The following is a 22555-nucleotide window of genomic DNA, read 5'->3' as shown; positions in this document are numbered from 1 at the left end:
AAGAGCAATTTATGAGTTCTAGTAGCTGAAATTCCCTTTTAACTTATTAGTATCTACAGATCTTGGGCAAGCCTTTCTGAAAAGAATGCCTTTCTATTTTCACATGGAGAAACTTTAATATGTAAAGTTAGAATTTAACACTAAGTGATTGAACCTGGTTTTAATTAAAGAAACTAGATATGGAACAAAAGCAAAAAATAAGTAAAGACTCCAAGTCAAGCCTGAGGCAGAGAACCACACTGTAAGTTTTTATACCTACATAGTATTTTTCACCACATTTAAAAAAGGACAGAGTCTCATGTGAGTATATATATGTCACGTTTAAAGAATACTGGGGATAAAATACAATGAAATTTTGACTGAGTTTCATGTGCTATGAAAATAATTTACTCTGGTGAAAAGCAGATTTGTATGCATCACACAGTCTGTTGTCGTAAGTAAAACGAGGATGTTGAGGTTTCAGCATGGTTTGTGGAGGCACAGCAGGGTTGTATCTGTTTCTAAGATAGTACTTAGCTACAATGCGCTAGTGTGGTTAGCACAAAACACGTAGACTGAAGAGACACAACATTATTTGCCTGAAGTGTAAGCTTTATGAGTTCTGAATTCATATATCACATATAGATCCTTCGATCTGCTACACTAGTCCATCAAGTTTCCATTCAAAATTTGGCTGTCTGAAATAACAGAAAAAATGAACTTACCATTGACATAAGGAAGTTTTAAAAATCAAACAAAGTGCTTCTTATTTTATCATTACAGAAGACAGAACATACGTCAGAAATTGGTCTGCTAGACATCGTCTATCACTATGCCAGTTTCTCTGTTTTACATCTAGCTATTACTTTTTTGTACATAATCGTTTTATAGTTCTTGTAGAAAAAAGGAATATCAACACATTATGCAAATACTATAATATGTCAAGCATATCTGACTAAAAACTAATAAAAAGCAATAAAAATGTTAATGTATTTTGTGCAGAGAGCACTTCTCAACAAACGTTTCTGGTTCCCTACAAGCTAGCTGACTTCAGTTGGACAATTTGTATTCTTAGAGAGCATCATTTGTTTGAGCACTGTGCTGAATCAAACCAGAGAAAGGAAGCTTTAAATGTTTGGTGTGCTTGTTACCAGGGCACTGACAAAATGCAGACAAAAGTATCCCAGAATGACAAAGTAGTGTCCTGGTATGAGTAGACATTTTGAAGTGTTTACTTATTCACTACGTTTCTAAGCAAGTAATAGAACATGGAATGCAGGTGTCAGATTGCAAATATGAGAACTGCCCCAGAACAACCTGCAGCAGGAAGAAAGCAGGAGTTGGAGAGGATGTAGAAAAAATAAAACGACTTCAGCAGTAAATGAGGAGAGTTTTACTAAGACTGTTTAATCTGCCAAAGAATACAATAACCTCTCAAGTGCCACAGAAATTTTTAGACAAACACACATCATGCACAAAAGCCTACAATTTGTATTTATCTTTATATATACTCTCTTTTGGTATACAGAGATGATTTTAAATTGAATTTAGGTCAATAACTGAATACAATTATGTGAAACAATAAAATTAATTCAGGTTAATACCAAATTTATGTGGAGTAATGTGGAAATGCATGTGGAGTAGCCCTGGCACACCCAGCCCATGGGCCAGCCCAGCCTGTGCTGTGGCTGTTCCCTGTGAACTGCAACATGTTTAGAAAAACAATTGAAGAATAAAATTAATTAATATACGTTAACAATATTTGAATGGATACACTAACTCACTTACTAGAATGTGATGTATATTATTCTTCTACCATTTCTTTTTAGGAAACACAATCAGCTCCATTTAAGTTCAGAAACAAGTTTTATTTTGGCTATATCAGACTGTTTAGTATGAACTCATAAATTTCTTTCCTTGTTTTTAATGGTTTTACTGTTGTTGGTTGCTGTTTCCTTATTTTCTTCTTCTTCTTAATTCAAAGTAATAACTTTCAAAGTAATAACTAAATGTGTAAGTGCTTCAGGATTTGACTCTCGTGACAGTAAATGAATAAACCTTTCCTATGGGAGGGAGGGATGGAGATCTAGCGCTCATTTCTTACATACATTTTAGAAAAACAATTTGTATATGAACCACAGGTTTTCATACATCACTGTCATTACATGTGGTTTTCTCATCAATTGTCTGTGCTGGTTCATCTCTTTGAAGGAAGAATTGAATATCCTAAGAAAAGGAAAACAAAAAGTTTTAAAAGGTCATTTAATGCAACAGCCTGATCTGCCTTAAAAATTCTAATAATAAGGCCTGTCAAATTAGAATTAGCATTGAAACCAGAGGCTAAAAGAAAAAGCTAACTTCAGTGAAAACATATAAATTACACTTTTTCTAGTTAACATAAAAAGTTTTCCCAAAGGCCACAAAAACCAGCCCTGTCCTTCAGCTTTGGCACTAGTTCAACATGCTTGGAAAAAATAACCATATAGTGGCAACTGCAGAAAGAACATTCTTCATGGCAAATTCTAGAAGAGTATATGACATCTCCTTCATATCACTGAGATGCAGTTTTATGAAACTATATTAAAATGGTTTTCAAAGTAAGCAGAGATATAAAGGATCTCCTCATACCTATCATTATAGAGTGATACGAATACCTTTTGAACACTGAATACTTGTTTGCACTAACAAATATCATTCAGAACACAATGAGATGAATTTTTAAATAAAGTTTCTTTTTACATGTTCAGATTTCAAACTGATCATAGAATCATAGAATCATTTAAGATGGAAGGGCCTTATGAAGTCCATCTAGTCCAATCCAACAATAAGCAGGGACTGCGCAGTTCAATCAGGTGCTCATATATTAAAGAAATGCAATAAAATAAGTAACTGCAACTTCTGGAACAACACACACCTACCTGCAGACATTACAGACTTACATTTTTGTGCAGTACTGCATTTTTTATAACATGCTGATTTGCTAATTTTCAATTATTTTGTATTTGCAAAGTTTCATGTCAGCAATGAACAAGCAATATATGATTTAAAGTTCTAACATGCTGCATGTTTATAACAAGTATTAATGGTGATTTAACTTTATCAATTTTTCTATTATTGTCAGTGAGTACATTTTTCCATTAAAAGGATAACTTGATTCAGGATTTCCATAAAGTAAATTAGTTTAAATTCAAATACATATTCCAGTAGGTATTTTGTGCCTATTTTGAAAGATAAGTTTTTTTTTTTTTTCCCAAATCACAGACTGCCTGTATTAAATGATGCCTCATTTTACTTGCAATTTATGAGGAGCATTTCAGTGAACATCAAAGAGCTGTGATAAAAGATTAATTTTGCCTGCCCTCTGTTTTAGAAGGCAGTGCTAACATTTATCTTTGACTCTAAGAAATACTCAATTTTAAGGAGGCCTACTTCTGTACATTGAGTCAGAAAAAAAAACGTTTCAGTTCCGGTTGACAAAAGCAAATGTTAGCAAATGGAACCTTCAGCAAGTTCACTATCAGCCCTTATCGCTACCACACAAAGCAGATGAGGATCTCAGTTAAACCATAGTGCTTCTGGCATGACAGCATGTGAATTTATTATGAGTGTTTTAAACACAAACCTTAAAGTCTATGTTCTTGTAAAAAATAAGCTTTAGAAAGCTACGGCTAATCATCATGGAGCAAATTATTTATCTAGTCATTTCCAATGCTACTGTTATATTCATGTGTGCGAGAAGTGGAAACCTATGCTCCAGCAGTGCCACAGTAATACATGTTAAAAAACAGTCTGACAGTCAGAATGATATGATCAAAAATTACAATCTGACGCAGAACAGAGATTGATAGAACAGCATTTAAGAATGTGTTAAACATTAAAAGAAAGTTTCCTCCGGACAGATCCAATTTATGTAACAACCAATCTTGCAGAGGAAATCAGAACTGAATAACCCCAAAACACTGGTGAAACAGTCCACCCATGGATTTACTGTGCCTGCATTAGATGAAGGGAACAATTTTTTTCTGTTACATTAACAGATACATTTAGCACTTTAATGTCAGAAGTGCAACATCATTAATGCATGTTTTGCACTTCCACTGCTATTTCTGATGGAATACGTGATCAAAGGAGAAGTAACAAGGTCTCTTATTTAGAGTAGGTATTTGAACACTGTGTTGAACTTTCCTTCTCATTGCACACTGGCGCATTTAAAACACCACATGAAAAAGGTTTCTCAGGTTTCCTAAGTAAGTATTATAGCTACTGCCTACATGTAGACAATGATTCAGCAACACTTTTTGCTCTAAAGCCTTAAGTATTGAGTACTAATTATATGCTTTGAGCCTTACTGAAGGCTCAAATCTGCATCAGAATCTGCCTAAGACAGAACGTGTTTTCACTCTGGGAAATAATACGCTGAGTTCTGAATGACTGTACCGTTCTCTCATATTAAATGGCTGGTGTAAGTATATGCAGTTTTTTGCTTTTTTTTTAATAATTGCCCAAATTTCAATTGAATGTTTGGCAGACATATTTACCTTACGCTATTAGAAATCCTAACCCAATGGAACTCCAACTGGAGTGATTACCTTGGCAATGTTACTGAAATGATTAACTAAACCAACAATAATAGCAGCAGAAATAATATGAAAACTAATTTAGAAGCCTAAAGCCTAAAACAGGGGCCTACTCTACAACCAGGTGTATAGACATACAGCATGGTCTCCCAGCATTCAAATTTAGGTTTATTTATTTATTTTTTAAAAAAAACTAATGATAACTATACCATTCAAGAGTTGAAAGCTAGATAAAAAATGTAATGTAGCACTAAAAGCATAAAAGCGTTGATTTTAATAAACATTTATTATTACTTTTTAATTTTTAAACTACTCAGTAATTGTAAGAATGTAGATTACTGGAAATAATGGATTAATGCAAGCATTAAGAATTGCATAATATCTTCCAGACTACTTAATTTATTGCAATTCATTCTTGCTCACAGGAAGGCTGACTTTATGCAGGTTATTCCTGGACCACTGATAAACAAACTGAAAGAACATGCTCCCTTCTGAAGACAACTGTATATCTCACCTGCACATTATAGTATTTTTAGAGATTCTGTTAGTTAGAATAGAGCAGGACATCAGAAGGTCAAAGGAATCTGGTGTTCCAATACAAATTTTACAGATTCTAACCTAAATATTTCACTTATATTTTTCAGCAAAACATTTCCTTTTCCAGTGTTTATGACTGAAGTAGTAGAAACATTTTGACTTTAGAAACCACACCCTATCTTTACTATATTTATCTTGTACAAGATCTCAAAATAACAGCACTGTGGTTGGATTTCAATTTTATAGAGATTTTTATAGCCTTGGGAGAATTTCTGAAAAGTAATCAGTGCTAAGAATATTGTTTATTTACATTGGAATTGTGTTAGGAATGCAAAAGTTACCAGATGTAATTCTATAGGCTCTCAGAAACTACTCTTGAAGTACATGTGCTTTAGACCAGAATCCTATATAAAACAGTGGCCTATGGCTCCCTATGTATAGGTTTACTTGTGCGTATAACAGTTTGGTATAGAGTCAAGTAAGAACTTGCGGTCTTTAATTCTTCACCACTTAGTCAGAATTAGAAAGTAAGATGGCAAAATGTCGATTACATGCATCTAAGAGCAGTTAGTATTTACCAGTGCAGTCATGGAGCATGATTTTGCTTTTTTAATCACAGAAACAATAGAACACTACATTTGAGATGATTTCAGAATCAGTCCTTACAAAAGGAAATTCTATGTATAACAAATGAATGCTAAAACTCTGCATCTTCTAACTGTCAAGTCAAGGAGGCACAAGCATCAAATGAGTCTTCCAGGTAAGCAGAAAGATGTATTAATTAAATGATCCTAATATCACATTAAAAAGCTGTAGAAACTGCTTTTGGCTTGAGCATGCACTCTGAAATGTATGATGGTTCTCACAGACAGTGACAATTTTAATCATTATTCTGCCCTGAATATATTCTACCAGCCAGAAATAACTTAGGTTATTGATGTTAGCTAATAAATTTTAAATATACACTACAAGGCACTCTTTGAGCTATAATAAAATAGTTCCTTCTTAAAGGGATACCAGAAATCTTGATTAAAAATAAACACTGTGCTCTTGATATTCAGTTACTGATTTATGTGGAAAGATTTTCAAAAGAAGTTCCTCTCCTTGTAAGTAGCGGTGTATATACATACAGCATTACTCATTTCACAGCCTTGTTATGTTTTGTTTTTCAGTATGTCATATTTGTTTTTTATAGGGAAATTACAGTATGCTGCATGTTACTAAGTCAGTGAAGTGTTTGTGTAAAGAATACTTGTTGAGGTGGATCATCTATAGAACAAAGAGTTTATTCAAGAAATGCTGTGTGAACTTGGAAAAAAGGGTTAAAAATAGGAAAAGTATATACAATTAAAGGGTCAGGGAAGACAGAAAGGAGAAGGGGAGTGAGTAAAGATGTAGCATTCTGTCTTCCCACATACTCTTATTCTTAGGTTGTGTGGGGCTCTGAGCAACCAGATGTAGTGGAAGGTATACCTGCCCATGGCAGGGTGATGGGAACTAAATGGTCTTTGAGGTCCCTCCCAACTCAAATCATTCTGTGATTCTATGATTTTATGATTCTATGATTCTACAATGACTCTGATTCTTTCAGCGCACTCTTTGATGAAAAAAAATTCATGGACAATGAAAGAACTGGTCTAATATACAATCTGCTATGTAGTACATCAGTCTACACTGCAAATTGGCAGTATCAGAATTAGAGGCATTTCTAAGATAATGTAAATTGCCACTTGCCTACCTAGAAAGATTATGGTTCCTGAAAGCAGTACTTACATGAAGTTTGTACCCTTGGTACTTCTGAATCAATTCTTGAATGAAAGGGTGCTTCAAAAGGAGTTCAAGTGGAAGAGGTGTCAGATCTTCACTGCCTAATTCTTTATATACTCTTAAGAAATGCTTTAAGAAAAAACAGGATCTGTTGAATTTATGACATGCTTAAGAAACATCTAAGGGAAAGCAAAAAATTACAAGAGGCATTTCTGTAGCATAGAACGTAAGGTACAGAACATCTTTTGAGTCAGCAGCTTACCTTATCATAACTGCCTTCCGTCTCCAGACTACTAAATCTTTGATTATCTTCATCCCTACTTCCTCCATCATGAAACACTTTGAGCAGAGTTTCCAGTGAAACTACTCCTTCACCTCTATAACTCAAGAGTTCATTTTCATCTTCTTCTGTGCTAGTATAAGGAAAAGTCTAAGGAAATAAAGGACAAACATAACATGAAGTGATAGTCTGTCAGTAAGATATGTTTCATTTAGACATTTCTTAAGGATCAATTGGTTATAGTTCCAAACTTCAGTTCTTGCAAAATAAAAATCATCACCATATACAAAATTATCCACTGAACATAAGATGAAGGAATGGATACTGAAAGCTTAGAAATATCTGTAACAGTGACATTAGTAGAAATGGAATAATCAGCTTTTTCCAAGAATCTTGACAATGTTCCTCTGAGAAATTAATTTTTTTCCAGAACAACAAGACATAAAAATACTTAATAGTTATGATTTATAATAGTCCCAACACTCTACCAAGAACGAGTAATAGAATAGAATTCACAGAATCATCTAGGTTTGAAAAGATCTTCAAAATCATTAAGCTCAACCATCAGCTTAGCTTTCAAGTTCCCAACACTAAACAATACAACTTAGATCCCATAAACACATGTCTGTTAAGTAGTTTCAGGGATAGGGATTCCTCCATTTCCTTGGGCAGCCTGTTCCAATGCTCGACCACCCTTTTTGAGGAGAAGTTCTTCCTAGCATCCAACTAACCTCCCCTATTGCAAACTGAGATAATTTAGTCATGTTCTTCACTTGTCACCTGAGAGGTGCAGCCTCCTATCAGGTCAATCAGGTAGTTGTAGAGGGCACTGAGGTTTTCATTTGGCCTCCTCTTATCCAACCCCTTTTTCCCTCAGTCATTCTTTTCTTTTTTTTGTTTGACTTTTTACCAGCTTCATTGTTTTTCTCTGCATGTGTTCAAGCATCTCAGTGTCTTTTCTGCAGTGAGGGGCCCTAAACTGAACACAGTATAAATAAGCAGTGAGATAACTTTGTGGTAACATTAGAGGTGGCCAAACTGAAGAAAAAACAACAAACCACCACTGAAGACATTTCTGTACATAAAGACAAGAAAGGTCCTCGCAAAGGTCACTTTGTCTAGATTAGTTCACTTCATGTAAGATAAGCACTAAGAACAATAGGAAATAAGTAGCATTTAATTCAACATACTATTTTCTATTATAATAAAGGACAGACTGCTGAGATATTAATGTTATATTTTTACAGTATATAAGTAGCAGAGTTACTGAGCCAGCTTTATAATATGTAGCAGTGAAGAATATAAAAACAGCTCTTAGGTACAGCACTCCCACTAAATCATTTACATTTCATGAACTATCTACACAAGCCCGATAGCAACCTTTTTCAGACTTAAAAGCTAAGCAGTTGAAGTCAGTACAAGTAATGGTAAACTCTAGGATGTGTTTTGTCTGCTCTTCTCTCATTTATGTTATTAAATTTAAGTTTCTTTAGGCAACTTCCAATCAAGAGCCACTAAAGTCTTATTACAAAATAAGAAAAAGAGAGGGACAAATTAAATTAGGTAACTTTGTGTATCAGTCTGTGAGCTGGGAATGAACTGGGTAGTTGTTTATGTTCCACTGATGAATATTCCATTGATAACATCTACTGGATTTCATGTAGAAGAAGAGGGCTTGAAGATTTAGATACCATATAAGCAACCACTGGTAGACAGAAGTTTAGGTTCATATTTTTAAAATGAATAAAATTTTGGATGTCTTCATTGATTTAAGTTTTTCTATTTGATAGAACTATGATGAATCAAAGATGACACAATACCAACTCATAATTTACTTTTTGCCCCCTTGTGGTTCTTGAAAATCCTGCATGAAAAGCTGGCCCTACTGAAGCCAGTGGTATAAACTTTCATTTCCTCCAGTGAAATGGGGGTTTATTAATTCAGGTTATATCTATAGTATTCAACAGGATTGTAAAAGGCATACATACAGAACACACACAAAAAAAGATCAACCAAAACCAAAACCAACACAAACAAAAAGCAATGAGGAGAACAGGTTGTGTTGTTTTGTATCCAACATCATGAGATCTAGAACTTCCCACTGGAATAGAGAATACTAAGTTTCTAGAGTCACAGAATCACCGAATCATAGAATCACCAGGATTGGAAAAGACATCCAAGATGATCCAGTCCAAAAGTCCATCTGCCACTAGTACTTCCCCACTAAACCATGCCCCTTACTGCCACATCTAAAAGTTCCTTGAACCATTCCAGGGATAATTACTCATCCCTGGATAGCCCAATTCATGTGCCTGACTACTCTCTCGGAGAAGAATTTTTTCCTAATATGCAATCTGAACCTCTCCTGGTGCAACTTGAGGTGGTTTCTTCTAGCTCTAATTATTCAAATGAAGAGGCCTACCCCCACCTCACCAAAATCTCCCTTCAGGTAGTTGTAGAGATCAATAAGGTCTCCCCTGAGCCTCCGCCGTTACAGACCAAACAATCCCAGTTCTCTCAGACACTCCTCATAAGACCTGTGCTCTAGACTCCTCATCAGCTTCATTGCCCTCCTGGGCCTCAATATCGTTCTTGTAGTGAGGGGCCCAGAAGTGAAGAACACAGCCTCACTAGTGCTGAGTATAAAGGGGCAATCACTTCCCTGTTCCTTTTGGCAACACTATTTCTGATAGAAAACATGACACCATTGGCCTGCTTGGCCACCTGGGCGCACTGCTGGCTCATGCTTAGCTGAGTACTGACCAACACTCACAAGTCCATTTCTTCCACACTGTCTTCCAGCAATTTTGCACCATGCCCACAGTGTTTCTTGGGGTTGTCGTGGCCAAAGTACAGAACCTGGTACTTGGCCTTGTTGAACTTCATCCCACTGACTTCGGCTCAGTGATCCAGTTTGTCCAAACTCCTCTGCAGGGCCTTCCTACGCCCAGGCAGATTGACACTTCCTCCCAGTTTGGTGTCACCAGCAAAATTCCTGAGGACACACTCAATCCTCTTGTCTGGGTCATCAATGAAGATATCAAACAGGACAGGCCCCACTACTGAACTCTGGAACACCACTTGTGACTACATACCAGCTGGATGTGATTCCCTTTACCATCACTCTCTGGGCCTGGCCCTCCAGCCAGTTCTTTACTCAACCAAGAGTATACTTGTCCAAGCCACAGGCCAATAGCTTCTCCAGGAGGACACTGTGGGAGACAGTGTCAAGGGCTTTGCTGAAGTCAAGGTAGACTATATATCAACAGCCTTTCCCTCATCTACCGGGTGGGTCACTTGATCATAGAAAGAAATCAGATTGGTCAAGCTGGACCCACCTTTCATGAACCTATGACATCTGGGCCTGATTCCCCATTGTTTTGAACATGCCCTGTGATCTCTCTCAAATGATCTGCTCCATAATCTTTCATGGCACTGAGATCAGGCTGACAGGCCCATAGCTCCCCAGATCCTCCTTACAACCCTTCTTGTAGATAGGAATCACATTGGCAGGCCTCCAATCCTCTGGGACTTCTCTGGTTTACCATGAACACTAATAGATGGTAGAAAGCATGTTGGCAGTCATCACCACCAGCTCCCTCAGAACCCTTGGGTGGATCCCATCTGTCCCCATGGATTTGTGACAGTCCAAGAGGAGTAGAAGGTTTTTACGTGTTTCCACCTGAACTGGGGGGGCAGGGAGGGTGTTTACTCTGCTCTCCATGGCAGACTTCCAGGTCAGGGGGTAGAGTACCCCAAGGATAACTGGTCTGACTTTTAAAGACAGATATAAAGTGAAAAAGACTTAATCATATTCTGACTCACCCAGAGACAGTTTTAAATTTTCTATTGCCTCCCTTTAACTCTAGTCAGTTGGAACTAATGAAACATTTTATTATCTAAAGGAATGAGTTCTTTCCAAGGTGTGTACAGATATATATTGTAGGTTTCAAAAAGTGAATTATACTTAGTAATGTGTAGGTGATGCATACAGTGCAGTAATGGCATTCTAAGTCCTTAAAAAGATGGGAAAATAATAACATACTCCATAAACACTATAAATGTTCAAAAGTTCAGCTTCACTTTATATGACAATACATTCATCATGTCTCTAAAAACAGTTTAAACCATTATTTAATATTAAATTCAATATTACTAACTCTTCTGATTTACAGACAAACTGAAAAACTAGAAAATAATGACAGAAGTGTATGTATTTTTAAATATCCCAAAGAAACATAGTGGGAAAGAAAGTAAGAATGGTAATAAAACAAGTTTTACATCTAACTCCTGATGATGATATTGTAAGTCACATCACAGTCTTATTCTTTTGGCCTCATAGCTGGGCATAATTGTCTAAGATTAGATCAAAGAATGTTCTCAGCTCATCTTTGCAATGGGCAGTTACCAAGAAATATCTTCAACTCTGTTAATTATTTAACAAGCAAAATTTAAGACTTCGGAAAAATACTTCTGAGTATTATTATCCAAGTCAGTGGGAATATTTTCTGAGTTCCCATGAAGTCAGACGGACTGTTTGCAAGAGTTGGAGATATGCACTACACAGATAGTTACAGAAATCTAGCTAATGTATGATTCGCAAACACCACTGTTATATCTATATCTATCTGTCTATCTATCTATCTATCTATCTATCTATCTATCTATCTATCTATCTATCTATCTATCTATCTAATTTTATTATAATGTTTTACCTCACACACAAGAGAAGATTCTTTTCTCTGAATATATGTTCTAGTAGCTACACAAAGTGCTCTGTAAACACCTTCAACAGGATCAGAGTGGGAAGCAAAATAAAGTAACATCTCAAAATAGTTGAGCAGTGCAGGAAATCTTCCAGTATCAGCAAATAAACTGAAGAAAAACTACAAAGAGGACAGAAATATATAAATTAACTTCTACAAATGATCAAATAAAAATCACAGTCTGTACAGAAAAGGATGAAATAAAGTAAGGACTGCTGAATAGTTATGCTATTCTTAAACATGAGTAAAGGCTATATATACTGAGATAAATCAGAAGTGCTTTTTCTTAAGTGAGGACTTTCAGAGAACAAGAAGAATTTCACAAAACATGATATCATGACAAATTAGCTCAAAAACTGCTTCCTACATTCATATTATACCTGCACTTCCACAGAAATATTCTTGAGCTTAGACATAGGTATCATTTTTCTCTTATTCTTAGAATTATAGAATCACAGAATCACAAGGTTGGAAAGGACCTACCTAGTTTAACTGTCCTCCCATTGCCATTGCTACCACAGCTACTAAACCACATCTCGTAGCCCCTCATCCAGATGCCTCTTGAACACTGCCAGGGATGGCGGCTCCACCACCTCCCTGTGCAGCCATTCCAGTGCCTGACCACTCTCTGAGAGAAAAGGGTTTTCCTTATGTCCAGTCTAAACCTCCTCTGATACAACTTGTGGCCATTTCCTCGGGTCCTGTTTGTTGCCCGGCAGAAGAGGCCAAACCCCTCCTCATCACAACCTCCCTTCAGGAAGCTGTAGAGTGCAACAAGGCCTCCCCTGAACCTCCTCTTCTCCAGACTAAACAATCCCAGCTCCCTCAGCTGCTCCTCATAAGACTTGTGCTCCAGACCCCTCAACAGTTTTGTTGCCCTTCTCTGGACATGTTCCAGGGCCTCGATATCTTTCTTGTAGTGAGGAGCCCAAACTGAACACAATATTCAAGGTGCAGCCTCACCAGTGTTGAGTACAGGGGGATGATAACCTCTCTGCTCCTGTTGGCCACACAATTGCTTATGCAGGCCAGGATACCATTGGCCCTCTTGGCCACCTGGGCACAGTTGGCTCCCATCCATCCGAGCATCAACCAACACCCCCAGGTCCCTTTCCTCTTCACAGTCATCCAGTCACTCAGCCCCATGCCTATAGCACTGCATGGGGTTATTGTGGCCAAAGTGCAGGACCCGGCCCTTGGCCTTGTTGAACCTCATCCCATTCACATCAGCCCAGCAATCCAGCCTATCCAGATCCCTCTGAAGGGCCTCCCTACCCTCATGCAGATCAACACCACCTCCCAGCTTGGTGTCATCTGCAGACTTACTGAGAGTACTCTCAATCCCCTCATCTAGGACATCAGTAAAGACATTAAACAAGATGGGCCCCAGCACTGACCCCTGGGGGACAGCACTTATAACAGGCTGGCAGCTGGACTTAACTCCAATAACCGCTACCCACTGGGCATGGCCCTCTATCCAGTTCCTTACCCAAAGAATGGTGTACCTGTCCAGGCCACAGGCAGCCATTTTCCTCAGGAGAATACTGTGAGAGACTGTGTCAAAGGCTTTGCTGAAGGCTAGATAGACTACATCAACAGCCTTTCCCTTGTCTGCCAGTCTGGTCACCCAGTCATAGGAGATGAGGTTGGTCATGCATGACCTTACAATGCTGGTCACCATGTAGTGAAATCAATGCAGTTCAACAGAAAACAGGAATACTGAGTTGTCTGTGGTTTGGAATAGTGAAGGACAATTCATAGATTCCTGTCTCTATGTCCTAGATTTCTTATTATTTTTTTATGTTTGGAAATCAGATTCTGAAGCACCTGACCTCAAAAGCCACTCAGAAAACCCAAGAAAGAACTGTAGAATCATAGTATGGCTTGTGTTGAAACACACCTCGATGATCATCAAATTCCAACCCCCTGCCACAGGCTGGGCTGCCAGCTGCTAGATCATTTATCAGAGTAGATTGCTCAAGGCCACGTTTAACCTGATCTTAAACACCAGGGATGGGGCATCCAGAACCTCTTTGGGCAACATCAGAATGGAGTTGGAAGAGTGAGTGGTCTCTTCTAAATGGCTGTGTTTTTAAACTTACTTTGACAAGATTCCCTAGCCTATCAAAAGGCAACCGTTTTGTGCAATCTTCTGTTATGCTTAGATCTTCACTTCCATTAAACCATAAGCCAAGCTAAGGAAAAAAGAAAAAAAAAAAAAGTCATTTATTTTCACATATTAAAATTAAGCAGTCTTCATTCTCCAAAAGTTTTGAAAATATACAAGCGCTAATCTGAAAGTAATGACTCCTACTTCATTTTGTTGGCCCAAAATGTAAGAGGCAGACATTCAGTTACTTTTTTTTACAGTGTAATAGATGACAGCAGAGGGACAGTCTGACAGAATGGTGTCTAATATGGACATAAGTATGTAGCAAACATGTGTCAGTGAATTCCTCCATGCAGAAAAAAATCACACTAATTGACTTTTATCAACATTTGCTGAATGTTTATGTAGATGAAACAGTGAGCGTGAGCACAATGAGGGCTAAGTGGTGCTTCTCAGAAGTCGTGGCAGCAACACGTTCTGAAAGGTGCTTACAGTGAGAGCAGGGCAGGTCTCTTGTCACCGGTGACAGGTGACAGGACAAGGGGAAATGGCCTCAAGTTGCACCAAGGTAAATTTAGGTTGGACGTTAGGAAACACTTCTTTACAGAAAGGGTAGTTAAACACTGGAATAGTCTCCCCATGGAGGCAGTTGTTGAGTCACCATCCCTGGATGTGTTTATGAGCTGTTTGTATGTGGTGCTCAGAGATACGATTTAGCAGAGGGTTGTTAAGAGTTGAAAAATACTGTTTAGTAGATGAGAATTTGCTCTATCAAATAGTGTTATTGCACTCCTTGTATCTGAAGCTGTTTCCATGGAAATAAATAGGAGGTGTTATTTTCACTGTGACCTATGTAGATTACCGAGAGCTCAACTGGATTGGATTTAATTAAGCTGAATCTGTTACTAATTTACAATGACACTGAACAAATAAAATAGCTCCTTCAACTTATTATAGATAATTCCAGAACTGTGGAAAGTGGAGTGGCATTGAAGTGACATTATGTTCTTGAAAATTGTATAAATGAATAAGGTAGTCGTAAAGAAACTTCTGCCATCCTACCTTCTAAGATGGGATGGCCAAAACCAGACTGTCTACAGAAAAACTCACTTGTTCATAATAGGGTCTTGTTAAACCAAGCTAGAAATGGTGCAGAGAATGTCACGGTAAGGACAACTGAGTTCCATCACCTTGCAGTGTTCTCTAGAACTAATTAGTTTGCTAGCAGAGGTGCAGATAGCAGGGCACCTCAAATTCCCCATGGTAGGCTCTTTCTGTTATCTTCACTGAATGTTGCTTGTCATTGTTTCTTGTTAGGACAATAATATCATATCAATTATTCAGAGTTACACAAAATTTTGCATGCATGTAAGTCTCAGTATTAAAGCAGAGAATAAAGTTCGTCTTCATTTTTATTTATAAATGTCATTCTTATTGTATTTCCTGTTTTGTTTAAGGGACCCTTACAGAAGATTTGCAAATAGCTGGTAATCTTATAAATTACAGGTACTAAATGAAAGGTGCAGCAGTTTTTCAGTGTAAACACTTAAAATATTGCGATGAACATTATTTTTTTCATATTTCAGATGAATTACTACAATCTTTTTTTTTACAAAATAGAAAAACAGAAATGAATGGCAAGAAAGTAAAATTTTTATTTTTTCTGAGATTCTTTCTCTAGAAATAAATCAGATGGTAGATGATGTGCCCATGTGGTGGTTGAACAACTAATCTTACTCAGCTGTTCTTATTTTTATAGACTGCACTGACTCATTAATTCTCTAGAGCACTATGTTCTACAGAACATGAATAATTCTTTTAAAGCATGAAATTAGAAGAAAATGACACTAGTAATGACCTAATGAAATCTGACATAAATTGCTCTAAATTGATATTAAAAATGCAATAAAAACAAGTCATATCTTCTTGATAAATTAGGGGGCTAAATTTTACCTAAATACAAAAAATAGCAGTCCTGTTCTTTTAATGGCTGTAAATGCAATAATTCCAAGTACACGGAAGATATACAGAATTTTCATGATCTTTTCAAATGAGGACACTTCAGGCTCTATTCTCAAACAAAAAGACGTTAACTATTTTTATTTGCAATATGACTCTTTTGTAGAATAAAATTTTCAGAGAAGTGCAGACTCTTTATTACTATTGAACTGCGTTACTTGGAATAGCCTCTGGATGTTCCCCAAATGTTCTCTTGAGCATTTAAAGTTATATGCATACCTATATAGGTCCCTTCTGAAAAAGTAGCTTCAGCTAGAAGTTGCCTATGTTTTTCTGAACCTTCTAGTCCTATTTACTCCTTAAGTAACTGTCCAAGTCTACAAATTCAGTCACCATTCTTATGGAAGAACTAATAGGAGCAGGTCTAGAAACAAATGAATGGACACAGTTTCTTATTTACCCTGAGCTGACTTTGAGCCATTTCTGATCCAGAAGCATGCAGACATATTGCTCAGCTGAATTTGTTTTTAATTAGGATTCTGTCTTAAAAAAATTCATTTGCAGCCTTGCATGTATTAAACATGCTTATTTTTAAGCCCTCAAATTTAAGAGGAAAAGCAGACAAATAATTGCAACATAAACACCTGCACGTTTTGTGGATTTTATGGCATTGCAGAATTTGGGTTTGTTTTGTTTTGTTTTTGTCTGGGGTGAGATGAGCATCGGGTGGAAGCTTTCATTCAATCAAAGAAGTTCTAAAACAGATAGCGTTCTGAATTAATACAGCCTTATTTAATTTTGGAAGAAAACTAAGCCTACACAGACTGAAAACCAACTTGAGAAAAGATTCTTTGAAATTTATCTAAAATATTTTGAATATAACTCCAGTATGACTACATAAATATGAACTGACAGAACTGATGAATTTTTGTGCATACACGTATTTATGAAGAGGTACATATAAATTGGCCAACGCAAATTTTAAGGCATCCAAAGTATTAAAAATTGATAGTGAATATTTGTTAATTGAAAGGAAGGTCATCATTGTTCAAAGGAAAAAAAAAAAGTATTTTTAATACTCTTTCATGAAACTTCCTGAAAAACTTTGTTCAGCAAACAAATTTAAATAGAAGCTTTCTTTAAAGGAAAGAATAGGTCAAATATATTTTTTTAAATTTCCTATGTGTCCAAGGCATGAAAAACAATCTTCATTTGAAAAAATTCATTACTGGAAAAATTCTCAAAATATTCAATCAATGTAGAGCAAGTGAGACCTAATTAAAATTCTTGTTTCTGTTTGGAGCAATTTTTTTTTTCTATCCTTTGGGTATTGAATAGTATTAGTTAATGGTAGAGACAATTCATAGTAGTTAAACTGCTGATCAAATAATTTATTTAGAACAGGAATTATTTTCACTTGGAATTAGTTTATGGCTCAAATAGGAAATGGAAGTAAAAAGTAAGCTTAATTAATCTGATTAGTCTACCATATATGGATAAGACAGATGTCAGGCCTTCAGTTTTCTGAAGGATATTTTCACTAGAAATCCCCCTCGAATAGCAAGCAGTATAAAATTCAGGCTGAATGAGTGTAAATAAACCTCACAATACATTATTCCATTCAAGGAGATGATTAACAATAGAATATTACTGAAGCGAATACGAAAAGAGAATACTGCTGAGAAACGTATTATCACCTGCATACAGTCTTTCAGTGTAACAAAGTCAAATCCAAGTACATCAACTGACATGAAGCTATAGAGGGTTTTGAGAAGTTGTGTCACAGATGGCACTGGCCAAGGCTGTGCTGCTGCTAACATGAATCTGCGCCAGTCAATCAGTTCTGTGTTCTCGCTGAATGCATTTGCCAGATTATGTAACTATAAAAATAAAATAATAAATATTGTCAAATATGTATACATAAGGACACATAAACATGTAAGGTTCTGCAGCAAGATTTCAAAGATCGATAAAGAACTGGGAGTTATTTATACTTCGTCCTAGTCTACACAGTGCAGCTACACCAATACATTTATGAAAGTTACATCTTATCCTTACTTTGCAGCATCTCCAATGCAAGAACACCCATAATTCAACATAGTAAGTAAGAGCCTTTGTATAGTAAAAACACTGATGTTCCGCCACTGCCTTCACGTAGTTGTGCACCATATCCTCATGAGAGAAGCATTTCAGGATCACCCCTAACCCTTGGTTTACTGCTTCACTCAAACAAAAACACATAAAGCAACCGCCTTCCACCTATCTCCCTTCTACAGTGAGGTGTGGAAGTAACAAATCTGGCACAGTTCACTTCTGCACTGCTGGTGTAGTGTGAATTTACTGTTCTCTTCCATAAGATTTTGTGCTCCATACAAACATTTCTTTACCAAATGACTGGTTCATGCCAGACCGGAGTTCCAGAAGAAGGAAAGGTACTTACATGGATGAGATCCTTAGGCAATACAGACTTAGTTGATTTTACTGTGTAGATTCCATCTGCCTAATATTGGCAGGTATAGCACTGCTTTATATAGTTTGAAACTTTATATGAAATTCTATTGTCACCCTCTGAAAGGATGAAATGGTGAGTTCAGCTCAGAACAGCTTGTGCAGAATAAACACATATAGTAGTCTATGCTTAATTTGTTTTCTTTAGCATATAAATTATTGCTTTCACTATAAATGTACAAGTCTCCTTTTAAAGCCATTCTATTAAGGAAACTCTTTCAAGGGAAATCCTGTTATTAAGAACAAAATGAGCATGAAGAGTTATTAAGGAATAAAGAGCACTGAGTTACATGCACATGTGCTCTATTAACAAATTGAATGCTTGGCTCATATTTTCCCTTTATAATTAATTTCCTGTTTTAAGATTAGATTTTTCACGTTCTGGGGACAGCTGTGACTAGTTTTCACGAAATTCAATCACTCAGCAATTGTAAAATGGTTTACTCATGCAATTTGTTTGTTTGAAGAATCGCTCAACAGAGCTGTTTCTCCCATCTAAAGTCCAATTAAGACCTTAATGTGAATTGTGACTTCATCCCAGAACTAATTATCAAAATATGCTAAAACTAGCATATGCTAGTTTTTCCATCCCATGTACTTCCTGCAACATCTCAAAGTAAAATTAACCAGTAATGTTCTGTGATGAAAGGTTTGGAAAAGCTAAATTACAATTTTTCATATTTCTAAACCTGAAAATCTTGGGTAATTGAATTTAAGGTCAGCTCCAGAGTTCATTCTCCTGCCTTGGAAAAAAGAACATAAGCCATCTTACTTTAACACCTGTAAGTGAATTTTCCATGGCTTTTAAGGAAGTGATGTGATTTGAAAACTGTAAATAAATACAGTTCTGACATATATTTTATAACTGGTACAGTGTCTTCTAGAATCTTTCTCTAAAGAAACATAAGATTTTTAAGGAAAAAATGATAATAATGCACAACTGACTTTGTCAGAGGAAGAGTAATGCCAAAACATCTAAAAGTAGGTGTGAACTTACATCTTTAGGCGTTAGGTTATTCCACGCATCAGGAAGGTAATCAGTTCCAAGATTTGAATTAATCAGATCTGTAAAAATTTCAATAAATACTTCCTTTGGTAGGACACCTAATAAAATAAAAGTTAATATAAAAATTATTTTTGCTATTTTAAATAGTCTCATTTTGCTAAAGAGAATATATAATTTTTAAATTTTAATGGCCATATGGGAAACTTATTTGTTCTACCATTCTGTACTATTAATAATATTAATATATTTGAAGCCAAACATAACATTTTCTCATCCAGAATAAATCACTGTTGTGTGCATTCAATATCTACCAACATTTTCTTTCACTGTGCTCTATTTTAATTAATTGTAAATCTACCTTGACTCTTGAAAGTAATCATAGGCTAGAGAATAAGATGGTAGACACAGAACATTGTTAAAATTTGTATAGAAAATTAACTGCTTAAAGAGTTTCAAAGAATGCATGTGTGGAAGGTAGATAAATAGCTCTGCATTTTATGTTAAAGAAATCACAAGGTAAAATTGTATACATGACATAGACATTTATAATAAAGCTAATTTGTTTTGTAAAGTAAGATTGGCTTATAAGCAAAGAGAATTGTTTAACTTCACATATATTATTAAAGCATAAAACTATGCATGTCAAAATACGATGGATAAAACAGACCAGGAATGGACTTTCCTTGCCCAGAGATTCACTGTAAGATCTCTGCAGAATTCTTTTAGTTTTTTTTTAAAGGTAAAAAAGTTTCAAATTATCTAAATTTTGAGAGACTAAGCTGATTTCATCTGGCTACAACCACTTCCACAATGTCAATACATTAATTTTTCAATCTATGATTAAAAGCAAACATGGCCAGTGAAAAACAAGAATGAAAAAAGTTGCTAGTTTTCTTTTTTTAATCTTATAGTTTTTTGTCACTGCAGCTAAACTTAGTCCTCCTGGAAAGGAGCTCTTCTGAACATTTTGTGGCTTAGACGTAGAATTCATCTTTGAAGTGGAAGAGTGAAGTACTGGCAAACTGATACAAGTAATCTGACAAGCTTCCACCTTCTGAAAGCTTTTGAGTTACCTATTTTGAGAAAGAAGATCTTTTTAGAATGATGTGACTTAGGTCATTTACTGAAACACAGTGGATTGTTCATTTATGTATTTAAGGTGACAAGTCAAGTAACTTGTTGTAAAGGACCAACAGAAAGTACTTTCAGACTTCTCACAGTATGCTTCTTCCAGTGCAAGGCTATTACCATGACAATCATTCAAAGGCTGTTATCAGAATGTATGATATCCTGTCCATTTACAGTTTTGTCCTGCTTCGCTGACAAACCAGTATAACCTTCCTACAAGAAAATTTTGGATACCAAACTTATTTTAGACAAGCTTGTTACTATGAGCTTGCTTGTTTATGACTTGGCACAGTGCATTTTTAAACCTAGAAGATATAAAAGGATTCCTGAGAAGGTCTCCAGTTCTTCTTCAATGTCTTGATGGTCATCGCTGTTTTGAGACTACAACCTTTGAATGAGTGCACACACTCCTTCCCCCACCCCCCACCAACCTCCCTTCCCCCCAAGCAGTTTGCTCTACTCTAGGTAACTATACATTCTCACAAATATATTTAATATATAATATATTTATAATATATTAACTGAGGGACAAGAAAATTAACAAACTTGAACCAAGAGACATTAGGACATAGTTTAAAGGCAACTTTAATCTTAGTTCATATAAGCATGTGGCAAATCAATGAGATCACGTTTTAGGTGATCTGTAGCATCTGATCATTTTTCTTTTTCTGTGGTAAATATGAGTTACTTTCTATCTATCTGCTACTTTCAGAACTGCCAATGTGTTGTACAATAGTTTCTTAAATCACCACCTTATGAAATCTCCTGCTGTGGGAAAATTCCAAAGTGTTCTTAAATTGGTATAGTAGTTCAAAAATTTCACATATAGTGTGACAAATACAATATCAATCAAATATCATGACATACTTCAGGAGAACAAGGAATGTTCAGGCTGAGAGAAGAGATCCCTCATAAGCATATTTTAAAAAAAATTCAATTAACTATCTTCAATTCATCTCCAATATTGAGTCTAGATTTAATGTATTTATTTCCATATTATACAGGATGGAACTGTTTAAAAGTATCAGATTATATTACAAGACAAAAAATGATTAGACAGTTTTCTTCATGGATTGCTAATGCCATAGAGCTGCTCTACAGTCATGGTGAGATGTGAGTGGGTAGCTGCACAGATGGTGCTGAGAAAAGAAGACTGACATCCCTAAATGGGGCTATGCAAGCAGTAGGAGGAAATAATGTCCTCAGAGAGAGAAAACAATTCCTAGAATATTCTTTGTCCATCTAACAATAACAGTTTCAAAACATGTATGCTCTTTACAATATCTTTTCATTTATTCCAAAAGGAAAGAACAACAGTTCTTTGTTGAATGACATAAGCAACTAAATAGAAAACAAACTTATTCAATATGTAGATAGGATACAAAACATTATGGAAGAGGAATTAGTATTCAATAAGATTTAGAAAAACTGAAGAGATTTGAGAAGACCAGTAATTAAATACAACCGGAAACAAACCAAAGTGCTCTGAGGAAACAGACTGCAAAAATTACTGTGTTTATTATATTGCAGATAGAACCAATCTTGAAAGGACATCAAGTACTTTGGAGTACAGCATTAGAATTCAAAATGAATTTTACAAATTGGAGGTAAAGCCTGGGAGTGAAAGAACATTGTCCTATTAGAATAAATGTTAAGTGCCACACTGCACTGAAATAATGCACTGCATAAATGTCACAGAGGGAATCATACTGCCAAAGTAACAGTTCTGTAGAAAGGCTTTAGGGATTTTAGTTGATCACAATATCACCAAAAAGTACGTGGGAAGAAAGGAAGAAATCTGAATTATTCTTTGCAGTCATACGGTTTCTGTTGACAGACAATCTTGGAATCTGAAGATCTTGAAGCATGTATGGAAACTAAGCAAGAATCATCCCAGAGTTAGAAAAATGACCTGAAAGATAATATTAAAAGACCTCT

The 22555-nt window shown here is 36.0% G+C and overlaps 1 protein-coding gene across 1 annotated transcript in view; it reads right to left on the bottom strand.

The window, feature by feature from the left end:
• Nucleotides 1-1826: 1826 nt before the first annotated feature.
• The window catches only part of SPEF2 (sperm flagellar 2), a 73830-nt gene continuing 53101 nt past the window's right edge, over nt 1827-22555 (bottom strand). The window contains 7 exon segments of the mRNA XM_032441317.1: nt 1827-2205; nt 6867-6989; nt 7123-7290; nt 11856-12026; nt 14009-14101; nt 17673-17855; nt 19481-19587. Coding sequence (XP_032297208.1) covers nt 2125-2205; nt 6867-6989; nt 7123-7290; nt 11856-12026; nt 14009-14101; nt 17673-17855; nt 19481-19587 — 926 coding nt within the window. The 3' untranslated portion in view covers nt 1827-2124.

This window comes from Coturnix japonica, chromosome Z, assembly GCF_001577835.2.
Source record: "Coturnix japonica isolate 7356 chromosome Z, Coturnix japonica 2.1, whole genome shotgun sequence".
Lineage (NCBI taxonomy): Eukaryota > Metazoa > Chordata > Aves > Galliformes > Phasianidae > Coturnix > Coturnix japonica.
The sequence above is the reverse complement of the archived record's forward strand: the minus strand, read 5'-3'. Positions and strand labels throughout refer to the sequence as shown.